Source organism: Eumetopias jubatus, unplaced genomic scaffold (genome assembly GCF_037043125.1).
Source record: "Eumetopias jubatus isolate StellerSeaLion01/CBP00866 unplaced genomic scaffold, mEumJub1_p1.0 scaffold_2, whole genome shotgun sequence".
Classification (NCBI taxonomy): Eukaryota; Metazoa; Chordata; class Mammalia; order Carnivora; family Otariidae; genus Eumetopias; species Eumetopias jubatus.
The window spans coordinates 158,400,962-158,420,308 of NW_028274808.1; the positions used below are offsets into that span (position 1 = coordinate 158,400,962).

The 19,347-nt window shown below is 37.2% G+C and overlaps 1 protein-coding gene across 1 annotated transcript in view; it reads right to left on the minus strand.

Moving 5' to 3' along the window:
- Window positions 1-19,347, minus strand: part of CEP135 (centrosomal protein 135) — a 73,166-nt gene that overhangs the window by 33,423 nt on the left and 20,396 nt on the right. The window contains exons 10-14 of the mRNA XM_028100749.2: window positions 17,000-17,138; window positions 12,658-12,881; window positions 7,315-7,467; window positions 6,258-6,410; window positions 2,225-2,302 (exon numbers count right to left, since the gene is read on the minus strand). Of these exons, the coding sequence (XP_027956550.2) occupies window positions 2,225-2,302; window positions 6,258-6,410; window positions 7,315-7,467; window positions 12,658-12,881; window positions 17,000-17,138 (747 nt within the window). The remainder of the gene's footprint in view (window positions 1-2,224; window positions 2,303-6,257; window positions 6,411-7,314; window positions 7,468-12,657; window positions 12,882-16,999; window positions 17,139-19,347) is intronic.

Here is a 19,347-nt window from a genome sequence, read left to right on the forward strand (position 1 = left end):
ATCCATTGTTAGGGGCACCTGGGTGGCTCAGTCGTTAAGCATCTGCCTTCGGCTCGGGTCATGATCCCAGGGTCCTGGGTTCCCAGAGCCTGCATCAGGCTCCCTGCTCAGCGGGAAGCCTGCTTCTCCCTCTCCCGCACCTCCTGCTTGTATTCCCTCTCTCGCTGTCTCTGTCAAATAAATATATAAAATCTTTAAGAAAATAAATAAATAAAATAAATAAAATAAATAAAATCCTCATTGTTAATTTACACACACACACACACACACACACACACACACACACACACACACACACACACCATCTTGGAATTTCAACTGGAACTACATCAATTCTACAGATCACTTTGGGGAGAATTTATATTCTTTTTATAAACATGTCTGTCACCTTTTTTATAAACCTGTTATATCTCTTCACTTATTTAGGTCTTCTTTATTGTCTTTCAATAAGGTTGTATTATATTTTCTATTAAGATCCAGCAAATTCATACATAAGTATCTTACATTGCTTATCTGTAGTAAATGGTTTGGATTTTTCTTTTTTTTTCTCTTCTTTAGGATCTGTTACATGTCCAGCATTCATTGTGCATTTTGAATCTGAGAACTCCTGTCTTTTTATAAGACCTAGAAAATTATCAGTCATTATCTTTTCAAATACTGCCTCTCTCACACATTCTATTACATTCTCCTGGAATTTTGACTAATATATGTTAGACTTTCTCACTTTATTCTCTAAGGCTTTAACTTATTTTACATTTTCTGTATCCTAGTCTCTTTCCAATGACTTCTAGTACTTTAGATATATTTTTTATATTTTTCAGTTCATTAATTCTCATTTTCAGCTTCTGGGCAAGCTGGACTGTTCTACCTGAAATAATTAAAAATTGGACAAGATACATAAAACAATGGTTTTCAAGACACTGAGCATCAGGTAGTGATGGACAGTGACCCGTGAGGGACAAGAAATAAATGAGATGAGCCCTACGATTGCTCTAGCTTACTGCTTCAAGAATTTCTAGGCTGTGGCACAGGGAAAGGAACTCAGGTGAAGCCTGGCGGTTCCCCTAAGTTCAGAAGACACGACTGAGAGTCAAGGGAGGCCAAGGCAGTTAGGGTTTGCAGAGCAGATACTGGAGGAGAGCTACACAGACAGAGCTCCAGAGATCTATAAAAGGTGCCCCTTTAGTGTTCAGCTGAGCAGAGCTCAGTACAGAGGAAGTTACCCAAGGCCAGAGAAAGAACCATCAAAAAGTTAAAGGGAAAAAAAAAAAAGTTAAAGGGAATAATACTCAGGGATCATGTAGGCCAGGAGTAATTCTTGTTCCCATCAGTCATTTGAAAACCTCATAATTCATAGGGCAATAGATAGCATACTCAAAACAGTTTTGTCCCAGTAATGAAACAAAATTAGTCCAGGACTAAATGTTACTCTGGTCCCACCTAATGAAGCTTAAAAGCAAAACTGAAAGGGCTCAAGCTACTTCCATCTGACTTAACTGTATCCCAGAACAAACCTCAAGAGTATTATAGAGATACAAGCCATCCAGCAACCAAGAAGATAAAATTCACAATGTCTGACACCTAAAATTACCAGGCATGCAGAGAATCAGGAAAATATAACCCATGATGAGGAGGAAAAAAAAAAAAAATCAACTGACTCAAAGTTGATAGAAATAGATGATAGTATTTGTAGACGTGGTAAATAAAAGCAGTGAAGACATAGTAAAGGAAACTAGCCAAACTGAAACACCAAGAAAAAAAAAGGATTCAGAACATGTAACAGTTTGATTAAAAAATTCTATCTCTAGAGAGAGCAATAAGGAATGAAAATGAATTTCATTTTTTCCGCTATGTCTATATTATGATTTTTTAACAAGAACAAAACAACAATAATCATAACACCTACTGAGTGCCTACAACATGCCAGCGACTCTTCCAAGTTCTTGACATGTATTAACTTGTTTAATCGTGACAGAAACTTTAGAAGTACTACCACCATTCCATTTTACAAATAAAGAAACCAAGAGATAGGAAGTTTGAGTAGCCTGTCTACAGGTAATAGGTGACAGAGAAGGATATGAACCCATGTAGTCGGCCTTCAGAGTATATACTCCTAACCAGCATCTAGCATACTATTTTGTAATTTTAAAAACACAGAGCATATTGAAACTATAATTGAAATTCATATAACATAATTTACCCCAAATCCAGTTTGATAAATTACCTGATGGTTAATACATGTCAAATGTTCAATAGTTTTCTCTAATTTTGATTTTTCAAAAATACTCATTTCCTGGAGATTCTGAAAAAGAATTTTATGGAAGATGTTTATTCACAGCAGATAACAAAACAAAAATTAGCAAAGTAAGCAACACAAGTCTACAGGACTATTCTATTTGTCTTTTTAATAACATGGAAATGTTTTAGAAAGAAAATCATTAGACATTTCATGATAATGATGCTTTTGGTTGAAAAAAAAGGGGGACAAGAATTTCTTATCCTTTATATACAACTTCCATGTGCGATTGTAATAGAAGACACAGAATGGCATGGATATGTTTTTAAAGATTTATACAGGTCAATCCATTAGTACAAGTATAAAAGGAAAAAGCAGCAGGTTAAGTCTGATCAGGAGTACGCCCTCATGAGAGGTGTGAGAGGAGCAGAGGGCAAAGAAGAAATGAGGTCACAAAGACACAGGAAAGACTACTACAGGGCCATGCAAGAGATCAGAATTTCAAGAATAGGCTGGTCAACAGTGTAAACACAAGCACTATTTCTTTGGTTAGGTTACCTTATCCAACTCTTGCTGATGCTAAGTGTAGAACAAATGATATAAGCTGGTATTCCCTGAGAATTTTTCTAGTGCAGATTCATACTTCTATCCATGTTATTCATTAAAAACAAATCAATAAAGACACCTGGACACTTGAATTATATATCTGGATGGAAGGGTCACTGTGCTATATGCATTTTTTATTAAATCATTCAACCAGTATTGAGTACATACTACATACCAAGCACCCAGCAAGGTGTTAGGAATACACAGTGAGTAAAATGGATAAAGCCTCTGACATCACAGTTACTAAAGCCTAGTAGAAAAGACAAACCTTAAACAAGATACCATAATAAAACCATGAATATTCTGCTAGAAAAAATGAACTTTATGGCAACATACTGAAGGGAATCTAGAGTCTTGGGTTCATTGCCTGTGTGAGGAAATGATGTTTAACCTGGCTCTAAAGGATGTATAGGAATTAGCCAAGTGAAAGTACTGTAAGTGGTGAAAGATTTTTCAATAGCCTATGCAGAAAACTGGGGGTAAGAAAAAGTCTATTAAGCTTGGAGTTGAGAAAATAAGATGTGGGAAATGGGGGAGATGAGTTTGGGGAAAAGAAGCTAGACATTGAAGTAGGCAAAAGCCAATCACTGAAGTCTTTGAAAACAGTTCATAGATTTTTTTTTTTTTTTAAGATTTATTTATTTGTCAGAGACAGAGAGAGAGAGCACAAGCAGGGGGAGCAGCAGGCAGAGGGAGAGGGAGAAGCAGGCTTCCTGCTGAGCAGGGAGCTTGATGTGGGACTCAATCCCAGGACCTTGGGATCATGACCTGAGCTAAAGGCAGATGCTCAACCGACTAAGCCACCCAAGGCGTCCCCGGTTCATAGATTTTAAATCTGATCAGATTTATATCTCTGAAAGATGACTCTGCCTTCAGTGTAAAATACAGATTTGAGAGGCTGCTGATACACTAATGCAGTTGGGAGAGAATAATGGCCAGAATGGGATGGCAGCAGGGGAACAGAAAGAAGTACACAGAGTCGAGAGAAACTATCGTGAGCTCAGGAGTCAGACTCCATGCAACTTCACAGTTAGATGATCTTGGGCAGATTATTTAAACTGTAACTCAGAGACCACATCTGTAAGCATTAGCTATCTGAAAAGGTAATTGTGAAGATTTACTGAGATAACCCATGTAAAAAGCACTTACAACAGAGCCCCCAACATGAAAAGAGCTTAGTAAGTGTTAAATATTATTTAAGAGGTAGCACATATAGGACTTGGTGATTAGTTGAGAGAAAAGAGCTTTACAGGAGAAAGGAGCAGTGATAATGCCTGGTTTGACAACTGGGTAGATAGCTGAATAACAGGAAACTACTAGAGGAGGCTTAAGGACTGAGATGATTAATTTAGTTTTTAAATAAAAGACCTACTGTAAACTCATAAATCTTGCCTTCTACAATCTAGAAAGATTGTGGTAATAGGAATTTCACTTTTTCTGAGCTTTCAGTACTACTGCATTTTAAAATCCTGTTTCTACAGTCCTTGGTCCTTTCAACAAATATGGAAAAGAATAAATCAGTAGCTTGTGCTAAACGCTGCCATATTGCACAGAAATTTTCCATTTGGTTAATTTTAACACTTATTTTTATAAGAAAGCACATTCTGCAGGGCAGTATTCCAAAAGATCCCAATTAAAAATATTCTGCTGGGGTAAAATTTCAACTGAAAATGTATGACATAAAGACTACCCTTATAATGCTTAAATATTCTTATTCCTAACTTGAACTGCTAATTTCTAAGCATTAATTCAATAATACTTATTGGAAGCAAACTACGAATTCATAATAGTAACAGTAATAGCTAATGTTGAGTTCTTATAATGTTCCAGGCACTATTAAGTGCTTTATGTACGTTCACACACTTTTTTGGAGATTATAAAAGAAAATATAAGATATTGCCGCTAAATAGCACACCAAAAGCACAAGCAACAAAAGAAAAAAATACATAAACTGGACTTTATAAAAATTAAAAACTCTTGTGCTTTAAAGGACTCCATTAAGAAAATGAAAAGGCAACCCACAGAATGGGGGAAAGTACTTGTAAATCATGTATCTGATAAGGAGCTTGTATCAAGAATATATAAAATACTCTTACAGTTTAGTAACAATGAGGCAATAACCCAATGTAAATAAGGGCAAAGGATCTGAATAGACATTTCTCCAAAGAAGATACACAAATGGCCAAATAAGTACATGAATAGATACCCGATGTCATTAGCCATCAAGGAAATGCAAATCAAGACCACAGTGGATACTACTTCATACCCACCAGCATGATGATAACAAAGAAGACAGATAATAACAAGTGTTGGTGAGGATGTGGAGAACTTAGAACTCTTATACACTGCTGGTGAGAATATAAATGGTACAGCTGATTTGGAAAATAGCCTGGCAGTTGCTCAAATGGCTATGGTTATCATATGAATCTAGGTATATACCCAAGATAAATGAAAACCTACATCAACAAAAAGTTGTACATGAATGTTCAGAGCATCATTTTTCATAACAGTCAAAAAGTAAAAACCACATAAATGAAAATACAATGTTTTCTATCCATAGAATGGAATATTATTCTACAATAAAAAGGAATAAAGTATTGATACATACTACATGGATGAACTTGAAAACATTATGCAAAGTGAGAGAAGCCAAGAGATAAAAAACTATATACTAAGTGTTTCAATTATATGAAATGTTCAGAGTAGGCAAATCTGTAGAGACAGAAAGTAGCTTCGTGGTTGCCTAGGCCTGAGGAGGCCAGGGTAAAATGGAGAATCGCTGCTAATGGGTTTCAAGGTTTCTTTTCGAGGTAATGAAAATGCTCTAAAATTGACTGTGGTGGTAGGCTGAACAGGTCTGTGAATATACTAAAAAGCACTGAATTGTACACTTTAAATGGGTGAACTGAATGTTATATGAATAACTCAGTCAAGTTGTTTTACATTTAAAAAAAAAAGATAATGTCTTTCCACATGAGGAAGGAACTTCCTATGGAGATCAGAGGTCAGTAATTTTCTCTAAAGAACGAGATAATAAGTATTTTAGGATTTGTGGGCCACTTTCTGCTGCAAATACTCAATTCTGCCACTGCAGCACGACAGAAGCCACAAAGAAAACTATAGTCCACAAATGAGCATGGTATTCCAATAACACTGACCAAAGATGCAATTTGAATTTCATAGTTTTCATGTGTCATGAAATACTCTCCTTTATTTTTTCAATGACAAAATGTAAAAACCATTTTTAGCACATGGTCATACAAAAACACAATGGTCTAGATTTGGTTCATGTGTCACTGTTTGCCAACCTCCTGATCTAGCTGTACATCCTAAATAGTCACTTCACAGGAAAACATAAAGACCTCCCTTTTCCCTATAAATTAGCTTTCAAAAATCAGTCAATCTTATTACTTACTTTTAACTTTTCTTTTAAAGCTTCTTTTTCTGACATAATCCTTCTTAAGTCAGATAATGCAAGTTCTTTTTCTTTTTCCATAAGACTCACAATATTATGGGAGACTGTGGTTTTGGTAGACTCTTGTCTTAGTGCACATAACTGTTCCTGAGCCTTAAAGAATTAAAAGATAAATAAAAAACACATTGGATATGCTCCAAAGGTGAAAAAAAGTAAACTAAACACATACTACCTTTGCTCTCTTCCCAAATCCCAACAAAATGAGTAAAATGATTAAAACAACAAAATCCCAAAAGACAAGGAGATTGAGGGGAAATGCTAGCTACAAAATTTTGGAAACCAGACAGCAGATGGATATTAGTAATTAACTAAGCAAACCCAAGAAAGGTGAAATCCAAGCCAGTGGTGGGGAAAGCCCAGAAATGAATCAATTTGCAAATGCAGATTCCAAGAAAAATCTCCAAAAGTAAGAACAGCTTTTTCAACTTGAGCTTTTAACTTACATGTCCTTCTCCCTCTCTCAAAGTAGCATTAGAACCTCATGGGAAATTGGTATGGAACAAATTTAGACACTTTGCTGTGTTCATATTCACCTTGCTCTCTGACAACTGAGGCTTTGAAACTGGGCCAAGCTGTATCAATTCTCAGTTTCCCTAGAGTTTTCTCAAATTACAGGCTAAGTCCTTAATATCCAGTATCTCCAAATCGTGGGTGCTCCCCACTGTTTGATAGACTCCTAACATGTCTGAATCCCAAGGATAAACTTGGCTTAGAGTCAGGCTAAGACCTGTTTCAGGTAGCTTTAGAAGTAGGAGATTATCTCTAACATACTTAACACAGAGAAAAACTAGAAGAGAGGAAGAATAAATATGGAAAAAATTATAGAAATCTCTGCTTTGGGAACAGGACAATAACAGAAACTACTACCATACTTAGATAACTCTAATTATGAAGGAATATAACAAGGGCCATATATTACAGTAATTTAAAAGATTTATACTGGTTCCCTTATATTTAACTTGTTCTATATAATCTGTTGGCTTAATAAATTTCTTACTTCATTATATAAGACACTTAGTTTATCTCTTTCTGCTGTCAATAATTTAACATTGGACTGTATGTCCTCCATATGTTTTTCAAATCTTTCCAGCATACGCTGAAGTTCATCTCTTTCTCTTGTGATCAGATGAATTTCTGAGTTGTAATCACCCTGAAACATTAATTTAAAAACAAGTTATCATTGTTATAATTATCACCATATGGTTGTCACAGGATGTTGGTAATGACAGTGACTGAATAATGTTAACAGACAAAAGGAACACAATTTTTTTATCCATAATGAGAGCAGCAGATGATAGAGTGCAGGCAGTACTGGGGCAAATTTCCCGGCCTTCAAATGCCCAAAAGGAGCCCCCCACACCCCTGGCCGCTGCCAATACCACTTGATCAGATCCTGTCAAACACTTCAACTGTCATTCTCCTGGAGTTATAATGGCAGTAACTAAAGTGTAATCCCCAGAGCAGAAGCATCAGCAGCATGTAGGAACTTGTTACACATGCAAGTTGGTGGGCCCAACCCAGACATACTAAATCGGAAACTGTGGGCAAAGGGCCAGTAACCACGGTTTATCAAGCCCTCCAGGTGGTTCTTACGCATGCTAATTGTTGGGAACCACTAGTTTACAACCCTCTCCAGGGAAGAGACTAGGAGGATATGTATGTGCCTGCTCACCCAGTATAAGTAACTATTATAGCCTAGCACATTCTTCAGTGTTTTCTTTTTTTTTCTTAATGTTTTATTTTTATTTTTTTATTGTTATGTTAATCACCATATATTACATCATTAGTTTTTGGTGCAGTGTTCCATGATTCATTGTTTGTTCATAACACCCAGTGCTCCATGCAGAACGTGCCCTCCTCAATACCCATCACCAGGCTAACCCATCCCCCCACCCCCCTCTTCAGTGTTTTCTGACTGAATCTAAGATCAATTTCCCAGCCACACCAACCTCCGCAACCATCCCAGCCCCAACCTATGTGAAGTCCATTTTTGCAATGAGAGAAATATAGACATTTCTACCAGGCAGTATACATTAAGGATGTTCACCCAATAAGCAAATACTTCCAACATTTCTAAAACAGGATGATGCTTATTATTTTAGTCCAATTCAACAGATCCACTATCTTCACAACAATGTGGAAAATAAAAGTGATAAATGTAGACTTGGGATCTAGGTTTTGTTTTTTTTTAAAGCGTGAGCGAGCGAGCAGGGGAGAGGGAGAATCTTAAGCAGGTTCCACAGCCAGCACAAGCTTGAGGCAGGGCTTGATCTCACAACCCCGAGGGGATGTAAGGTACCTTAATATTAAAGTACTAAATGCAGAAGCCCCAGGAAGAGATAATCTGATAATCTGGTACATTCAAAAGCATCCTGATATATGTTATTCATTATCTACTGTGCACATAACCATGTCTAATGTAGACTTGATATCTGTGAGGTAAACTTAACCTGCCACTTGGAAGTAAGTTATCATCTTGGTTAAACAAGCAAAACCAAAGCATAATGGATGAGATCAGTTATTTGGATGCCTTAAAGGATAAGATATTTTATAGGACAAAAGCAGATTAACGGGGTGCCTAGGTGGCTCAGTCGTTAAGTGTCCCAGGGTCCTGGGATCAAGCCCCGCATTGGGCTACCTGCTCCACAGGAAGCCTGCTTCTCCCTTTCCCACTCCCCCTGCTTGTGTTCCCTCTCTCACTGTGTCTTTCTCTGTCAAATAAATGAATACAATCTTAAAAAAAAAGCAGATTAGGGTTTGAGGACTTAATTAAGGCTTAGATAGCTATAAAAGAAAATCTGTAACCTAATTATATCTACATAAAAGTATCTTCCAAAAAGGAGGTGGTTTGCATAGATTTTAGAAAAGGAGTACTCAGTGAATAAAGATTTGACAGTCCTGCAGATGTGGTCACTGAGCACTGGAACAAAGCAGAGCTGAGCTTTGTACTATATCCCCCTGCCCTGGAATCACAGAGTTTGCCTATGGCTGACAAAATTCAGCAGGCTAGGGCAAAAGCCCAGAGGGGCTCCTGAGCTCAAGGCTTGGCAGAAGTGTCACTGCTCATCCAGTGCTAAGCTGAGGACCTGGGATGGGGTGGGAGCTGGGGGTCTGGTTATAAATAAAGTTGGGACATTAAAAAACAAAAAAGATCTGACAGTCTATTTTCATTACTGTCTAGGTTTCAGCTTAAATGTCACCTTCTCTCAGGAGTTTCTGACTCTTCAGTCTAATTTAGATCTCCCTCTTTGTATTCTTAAGAGCATTCTGAAACCTTGTATCCTTTTTTCACTAACACTATAAACGAGCTTATAAAGTTATTAACATGATTAGGTGTTTAATATATGTCTTTACCACTAAAATGTAAGCTCAATGAAGAGACACAGTAGGTATCTGGTCTGACCACACCTTCAGTGGCCTAGCATGGTACCTAAAATGAATGAATTCTCCAACAGTACTGACTGGCCTTCTTAAGCAGGAATTCTAGCTCTTTTCTAAACATACCTTATATAGATATAAATATGCAGATATATTTATGTTCATATGTAATTGTTAATAATTCCCTTTTACCATTCCATTGTTCCTGACACACACACACACACACACACACACACACACACACACACACACAAGCTCATGCACATACATGCACAATACTAAAGGCTACAAGGACAGAAACTATGTCTTCTTTATCTCACATCCAGTGCTTCATTCAGAGCGGGCACTTAATATGTACCTGTTGAACGGAATTTAACTTTGTTCCTAGACCTGATGTGTTTTGAACCAGCAAATAAGGGAATGAAATATTTACTAGGAACTAGGTGTAATGCTGGGCCCTTATCATCTCATGTAACCTTTGGAAATGGGTTTCATGAAGTGAGGTAACCTGTCCAAGGTCATAAAGACAGTTTGTGTCTCTAACTCCAAAGCCCTTTCAACTTTACTATACTTGAAACTCATGACTGGAACCATAGTGAGTACAAGCACAAGGAGGAGGAGGCAGTGCTCATGCTACACAGACAGTAGAGTATCAACGGGTGTATTTTTGACAAAGATCACTGAGATTAAAAATATCAATATTTTTTTCTGAGTTACTGCAATCCTAAGGAAACTGTGCCTAACAGTTTGCCATAAAGCAGGATTTGAAAACTCAGTGTGTACCAAATCCAGCTTTAGAGGACTTTGTTTGCTATGTAGTTTCTAAACATGTTTAAAATACCCAAGTTTAGGTGCAGATGCACTCTCTAGTGCCCAGAACTCACAACTGTTATACACTTCACCCATTTCACTCACGTACACACCTACTATTCCCTGCCATTCCTGCAACTTATTACTGGAACTCTAAAATGCTCTGATCACCCTACCTTTCTAAACTTTAGAAAAGGAATTCTTGATCTGTGTCAGGTAACATTAGAACATTTTAAGAAAATACATAAGTTGAAAAGGGATAAAAGTCTCTTCTAATTTTACCAGTACCTCAACAATACCTCGTTTGTTTTTCAACTGTAAAGCCATACTGAGGAGTTAAATCAAATATTTAGGTTAAAAGCTTTGAGATGTCTACTCAGTTTTACTGAATAAATACGTGATTAAACTAATCAACCATTTTATGGAAGATTCTCCTATGCAATAAAGGTGATCAATTCAGTGATTCATTTTTTCTGAGTCCTAAGTATACATGGGGCTTAAAAAACAACTCAGTAACACATAAATTAACTTATACAGCATTTTCCCACCAATTCATTCTGCTTGTAACAGATAACATAGCGTAGTGTTTTTACTAACACCTGTAAATCAAATTCAGCCATTAGCCAATGAAGTTAAAAAACAGTCCAATCAGGGGCGCCTGGGTGGCTCAGTTGGTTAAGCGACTGCCTTCGGCTCAGGTCATGATCCTGGAATCCCGGGATCGAGTCCCACATCGGGCTCCCTGCTCAGCAGGGAGTCTGCTTCTCCCTCTGACCCTCTTCCTTCTCGTGTTCTCTATCTCTCATTCTCTCTCTCTCAAATAAATAAATAAAATCTTTAAAAAAAAAAAACAGTCCAATCAGAAAACAACCCCAAACCATCTGACGATGGACACAGGATCTTCAGGAAAAAAAATGATGAAACTAGTAAACTCAGCCAAGCCTGAATTTTTTTTAACCTATTATCTTCATGTATATGTCACAGGGACTTGATATTTTTAAGCATTTGAAATTAAATGTTTTGAGTTTTTAGTCCCAACTTCCCCTAATTTTATCTAGTGTGTAGATAATGTTAGAGTCATAAGCCTCCAGGACTCCTATAGCTCCGAAGCTTAAAAAAAAAAAGAAAAACCTGAATGAAAAAGTCAAATGATACTCATAAAACACTGAAAATAATTAAGACCTAAAATAGACACATGATTTTAATCTCTCAAGAAACATGGTTAACTTAACTAATATACATCTTTAGACTACCAACTTATGTGTTGTAGCACACAAATGGGAAGACCTGCCCTGCACTCACTTCCACACTCTACCAGCTCCTGTTGAGTGGTTAACATGGAAGATGTCTGGTGTGCACAATGTGACCAGCCTTTCTGACTGGTCCAAGGCTGGGAATAGCAAGAAGCCATGTCGTCTGCCATGTGGATGAAGCCACTCTGCTTTGAGAGAGAAAATGCAGCTGATACCAAGAGTAAAGGATAGAAAGAAAGGAAATGTCCAGTAGCATGAATTACTAGTTCCAGTTTCTGGAAACCCAGATGTCCCTGTACTTACCCTACATACGTAATAAGCTATTCATCTTTCCTTAATTTCCAAAAATCAGTATGTTTTGCTTTGTGCTTAAGTAGTTTTCATAATAAATGCAATGTTTCTACAGTATAGGTCGTGTAAAAAAAAAAATCAAAATTAAGAAAAAACTTTTTTTTTTTTGAGAGAGTAAGTGCATACATGAGTGAGGGGGAGGGGCAGAGGGATAGAGAGGAAGACTATTAAGCAGGCTCCATGCCCAGCGAGGAGCCCGACTTGGGGTTCAATCTCATGACCCTGTGATCATGACATGAGCCTTTCAAAATCAAGAGTCTGCTGATGCTTAACCGACTGAGCCACCCAGGTGCACCACCCCACGCTTTTAAGTAAGCACCACATCCAGCACAGAACCCAAGGCAGGTCTTGAACTCATGACTTTGAGATCAAGACCTGAGCTGAGACCGAGAGTCAGATGTTTAACTGAATGAGCCACCCAGGCGCCCCAAGAAAAACTTTTAAAAAACAAATATTATAAGTTATATTTAATACAATAATCACATCAGAAAAGTTTGTTCATAAAGATACACTTTTGATTATCAATCATCCTTAAAAAGAGATACTACCTTTTCTAGTGTTTTAAATATTGGAATTTTTTCACGTGTAGAATAATTTGTAGAGCAAGATCTTCGCTGTATTATATGTTGGAGTCTTTCTAGTTCTTTCTTATAAAAATCTCGTTCTTCTTCTATACCTTTCAGAAATGTATCTAAACGAGACGGTGACTTGTCTCTACGTTTTATTCCATGTTCTAGCCTCATCCTTTCAACTTCAAGAGTAAGTTCTCTTTCTGTAAATTAAAGTAATTAAATATTAAAAGTGTTGCATATAAATTATACAATTACCCAAATACATTATATCAATAAGTTTTAGAATACAAGCTACTAAAAATCATTAACTTTTGTATATCACCTAGCACTGGCTGATATCAAAGAGGTAAATATTGAGAAAAATGAAGAAAAAGAGCACAAATTACATTAAAAGTTTAAATAAAATCTAATAAATCAAAGTCCTCCTACTTTTGTCTTCTCACAAGGATGGTATCATTTAGTACTATAGAATGAACTACCACATGGTACTTTCTGGTGACCTGAAAATGCATTAAAAGAAAATTTATCTAAAAGTAATTAATCATAATATGCATGATTTTTAACATTAAGTTTGAATTTAATACAGTATTACAAAAAGAAATCAAAACAACTCATCTTTCTCCAAATAAGTACAACTATTAACTTTTACAACAAAGGTTACCTTTTCATGAGTCACAAGTACGCTAATACTGGTAATTTCACATGGTTCAATCTAATTTAACTCTGAGGCATGAAATGATTTTCAAGACATATTCTGATTCCCTCATCTCTTCTTTCATTCATTTGACAGGTATTTATGGAGCATTTACTCTATGCCCAGCACTAGCTAAGAATACACGTATGAAAAATACAGCTAAGATCAAACAGTTATTCTAACTGTGTAGTGGGATAAAATCTACAAAAGAATAGCATGCAATGCAATCTGGAGGATGAATTGGCGAATTCATCCCAAGGAGTGACGAGAGAGGTAAGAAGAAAGTAGGAGAGTGGGAAGGAATGAGCTACTGGGTTAAATGCTAAGAAGTCAAATAAATTAATGAATGAAAAGTGTCCACTGCATTTAGTATAATGGGGATGAGAGAAGCCCTTGCAAGAGCAGCTCAGGTGGGGACGGAAGCCAACTGGAGCAGACTGAGGAGCTAAAGGGTAGTAGTGATCAAGCAGAAGCAGCAAAGGTGGATGACCTTTCAAAATGTTAAAACTGAAAAAGAAAAAGGGTGGCTGGAGGGCAATGGGTCAAAGTTTTTGTTATAGAATGGGAAAAGGGTAAGCATGGGTTTGTTGTTTAAATTTCAGTTAGTTAGCATACAGTGTAATATTAGTTTCAGGTGTACTATATAGTGATTCAATCCATACATTACCCAGCGCTCATCACGACAAATGCACTCCTTAATCCCCATCACCTATTTAACCCATCCCCCCACCTACCTCCCCTCTGGTAACCAGCAGTTTGTTCTCTTGAGTTGAGTCTGTTTCTTTTTTCTTTTAAGATTTTTTTAAGTAATCTCTACACCCAACAGTGGGGGGGGGGGGTTCAAACTCACAACTCCAAGATCAAGAGTCACATGCTCTTCCGACTGAGCCAGTGAGGTGCCCCAAGAGTCTGTTTCTTTGCCTCTTTTTTCCTTTGCTCATTCGTCTTCTTAAATTCCACACATAGGCGGGGCACCTGGGTGGCTCAGTTGGTTGGGCGTCTGCCTTTGGCTCAGGTCATGATCCCAAGTCCTGGATCGGGTTCTGCATTGGTCTCCCTGCTCAGCAGGGAGTCTGCTTCTCCCTTTTCCTTCTGCCCCTCACTCCTGCTTGTGCTCTCTCTCAAATAAATAAAATCTTTAAAAAAAAAATCCCACATGAGTGAAATCATATGGTATTTGTCTTTCTCTGACTTATTTCACTTAGCATAATATTCTCTAGCTCCATCTATGTCATTGCAAATGGCAAGATTTCATTCTTTTTTATGGCTAATATTCCATTGTATACAGATACACATTTTCCTCATTCACTCTTCAGTCGATGGGGCACTTGTGCTGTTTCCAAAATTTGGCTATTGTAGATAATGCTGCTATAAGCATCAGGGTGCATGTATCCCTTTGAATTAGTATTTTTGTGTTCTCTGGGTAAATACCTAGTAGTGCGATTGATGGATTATAGGGTAGTTCTATTTTTAACTTTTTGAGGAAGCTCCATATGGTTTTCCACAGTGGCTGCATCAGTTTGCATTCCCATCAACAGTACAAGAGGGTTCCCCTTTCTTCACATCCTCACCAACAACTGTTGTTTCTTTTGTTGTTGATTTTAGCCATTCTGACAGGTGTGAGGTGATATCTCACTGTAGTTTTGACTTGCATTTTCCTGATGGCAAGTGATGATGAGCAGCTTTTCATGCATCTATTGGCCATCTGTATGTCTTCTTTAGAAAGATGTCTATTCATGTCTTCTACCCATTTTTTTAACTGGATTTCTTTTTCAGGTGTTGAGTTTTATACGTTCTTTATATATTTTAGATACTAATCCTTTGTCAGATATGTCATTTATAAATATCTTCTCCCATTCTGTAGGCAGCCTTTTAGTTTTGTTGATTTTTTTTTTTTTTTTTTTTTTTTTGCTGTGCAGAAGCTTTTTATTTTGATGTAGTCCTGGTGGTTTATTTTTGCTTTTGTTTTCCTTGCCTCAAGAGACATATCAGGGTAAGTATGTTTAAATGTCAATGGACAAAAACAGTACAGACTTAAGTTATAGAAAAGAGATAATTAATATTATCTAATTATTAAAATTAGAGAGGACAGGACCCAGAGAACATTCGGAGGCAGTGGCCTTTCCTAAGAGGGACACACTTCCATAGTAACAGGAAGGAAGATAAAAATGGACAGTTTAAGATCTTGAGACAGGAAAATGACAGAAAGCCTCACTGATGGCTTCCATTCTCTTAGGGAACCTGAAGATCGCCCACTCAGAATGGGAGGTGGAATGAGAGTCATAGGCTTATTGAGAATGGAAAACATTTGAAATGTTCCCTGCAGAGAGTAGATCAAGTGGTAAGAAATATAGAGTAAGATTTCCATACATCATTGAGAGTGCTGGACCATCTAATTTACAGTGCTACTGATGTGTTTGGTGCACACGCAAGCAGTACTTAGTTGCTCGTGTGCAAATGTGTAGAAGGTAAATATTTTGGTTGACCTGTGGTTGGATTTTTGGTAGGCTGGTACATTTGCAACACAGAGAAGCAGGGAGTTTCAGATATGAAAGATCACACTGAAATGATAGGTCACATCTAGGTATGAAAGGAAGTAAATTACAAACTTTTATACATAGGTCTAAGCACTTTAATGTATTAACCCATTTAATCCTCAGAATAATCTTTTGGGTAGGTGCCATCATTAATCGCATAGACAGGGAAACTAAAGCATAGAGAGGTTAAGTAATGTGCTCAAGTCATAAAGGCAGTGAGTGGAGAAGGGGTAAAACAGATTATCCACATGGATGCTGAAGAGCCTAGGATATAGCCTCTTTTTAACATAGCACACTGGCTTTCTTTTAATTCTGGAGACGCATGGGAATTTGACAGCACCGGGCTCTGCTCTTGCCATTCCCTTTGTCTGGAAAAAACTGCCCCAAATCTTCATTTAGCTGGTGTCTTGCCTCTGAGACCTCGGGTTAGTCAATCTCTAGCATATCTTCCCCCATTTTCATACCTCTTATCATCTAAAATTGGCTTTTTCATTTATGTGCTACTAATTTGTTCAACTAGAATAAAGGCTCCACAAGAGCAGGGACCTTGCGTATTTTGTTTACCATCATATACCCCAGTACCCAAAACAGAGCCTGGCACATGACAGGCTCATAAACATGTGTCAAATGAATGGATGAGTGGATGAATTCTTACATGTTTCTCAAACTAACTCATTTAGGGCTGATACTTGGCAGAAAGTTGCCCTATTGGGAGAAAGAGAGAAAGAGAATGTGTTCTTTCAGGTGATACAAGTGCATCTCCTTATAAAAGATTCTGCACTTTAATTTTTCACTATTTCAGAAGTTTTCCTCTTAGTCTTAATTAATTCTATTATCTGCTTCAAAAAAGGATATAGCTCTACTGGAAAATATTCTCTGTGCCAACTAGTCAAAATATAAAAGAATCCTGTAAGGTCATTGAAGATTTTCCACTCTATCTACAGCATCCAGTATGGTTTCTGATATATTAACAAGCACTTTACAAATATTTATTGAATGAATGAACAAATGAAAGATAATCTACTAAGAAAAATAATATGTCAAGAGGAAATAACACTTTTTAAGTTATCAACATTTTATATTTTACCTGTAACTGCAAAACTTTCCATTTTTTTGTTAAGTCTTTGCTTTTCTTGTTCAAGCTGATGAACAACAGTTTCCAGGTCTGATTTTATAAGTAGTTCATCACTCAGTCTCTCCTTTTCTTTATGGCATAAGTTTAATTCCTGCAAATTTTAATACTATAATTAAGATTTCTAACTTGATAAAATATTATAGAACTTAAAGTAGATATTTTGGTAAGTACATTTAATTTAAGAGTAAGTCATAGACACAATTATAGTTAGTCAAATATATGGGCTCAACTAAAGTTAATTCTCAACTGTGGCTAAAAGGACCATAAAACCCAAATATGAATAGGGCTCCCTTCTGAGTAGAATTATTAGATTTTATTTTCTCTTAATTTGTTTAGCATACTGTCTACTTTTTAAAATGAATATGGGGCGCCTGGGTGGCTCAGTCGTTAAGCGTCTGCCTTCGGCTCAGGTCATGATCCCAGGGTTCTGGGATCGAGTTCCACATCGGGCTCCCTGCTCCGCGGGAAGCCTGCTTCTCCCTCTCCCACTCCCCCTGCTTGTGTTCCTGCTCTCGTTATGTCTCTCTCTGTCAAATAAATAAATAAAATCTATAAAAAAAATAAATAAAAAATAAAATCAAATGAATATGTACTTGTGCAATAAAAAGTTTTAAAGCCTTTTTAATTTTAAAAGAAGGCGGAAGGAAGACACAGTGCTCTCAGACTATCATAGGTATCAGTAACTATGCTGGTTATTGTCTCAGGCTCATCTGCACAATGGGGATAAAAGCAGTATCTGGACACCGAGAACTCACTGGTGAGGATGAAACTAAGGATGTGAAGCACTCTGCACAGTGTCTACAACATGGCAAGTGCTTAATAAATGCTAGCTATTAATATCATTAGTATTTATCTTAAAAATACATAATATCATACTAATGAAAAAAATAAGAAAGATCAGAAAGTAACTATAGCATCTTACTGTCCTCTAATACTACTGAGACTTGGTCAGAGTCTGAGACAAGCATTACGAATCACACTCAACTGTTTATAGCATACATACAAAGCAGTGAACAAAAATTCCTGCCCTCACAGAGTTTACACTGTCAGTAAAAACATCATCAAAACATCTACTTTCTGTTTACTGACCTCATGGAAGATTTTCACAATACCTATGAGACTCAGAGTAGACAACATCAAAAAAAAAAAAAAGAAGTGGACATTTAGCAGGTTTAGTTAATTCAGTTATTTAATATTGAATTGAGCAGCTGCAAGTGAATAAAAAGGAAGCCACTGTGATTCACAGTGAGCATATAAAAGTCAGCAAGTATTCAAGCACCTACAGTGTGGCAGCAGACCACAATGGCTTCATTTTTTTATTTGCCTTATGCCACCAGAACACTGCTGCTACACTGTATAAGACTATAATAATAAGAAAACTTGAAAATTAGCGTCTTAGTTTCTTTTTAAAAAAATTTGTTATGGGGCACCTGGGTGGCTCAGTCGTTAAGCGTCTGCCTTCAGCTCAGGTCATGATCCCAGGGTCCTGGGATCGAGCCCCGCATCAGGCTCCCTGCTCAGTGGGAAGCCTGCTTCTCCCTCTCCCACTCCCCCTGCTTGTGTTCCCTCTCTCGCTGCGTCTCTCTGTCAAATAAATAAATAAAAATAAAAAATAAATAAAAAATAAAAAATTTGTTATGTTAATCACCATACATTACATCATTAGTTTTTGATATAGTGTTCCATGATTCATTGTTTGTGCATAACACCCAGTGCTCTACGCAGAACGTGCCCTCCTTAATACCCATCACCAGGCTAACCCATCCTCCCACCCCCTTCCCCTTAGTCTTAGTTTCTAATCTTAAAAGAAACTCATCCAATTTAACAAGCTATTAAAAAAAAAATCCCCAATCATCTTTTAGGTGACCATCCAGGAGTTTCTAACTGGAAGCAAGGCATGCTGTGAGTTCTACACTAGAACTATATGCTACATCTAGGCTTATGCTGGGACGATTACTATTTTTCTTATTTGAAGAAGACTACCAGAACAAATGTTATCTAGAAAGATGGTTTGCACTACCAAACAAAGCCATTTTTATAAAAGAGGACTGAATGGTTTTTTTTTTTAAGATTTTATTTTTAAGTAATCTCTATACCTGACGTGGGGCTCAAACTCACAATCCTGAGATCAAGAGTCATGCGGTCTAGAGGTGCCTGGGTGGCTCAGTCAGTTAAGCGTCCAACTCTTGATTTTTGCTTAGGTCATGATCTTAGGGTTGTGAGATTGAGCCCTGCAATGGGCTCCTGTCTGTTTGTTATCCTCTCCCAGACTTTACCCTTCCCCCCACTCACATACACAC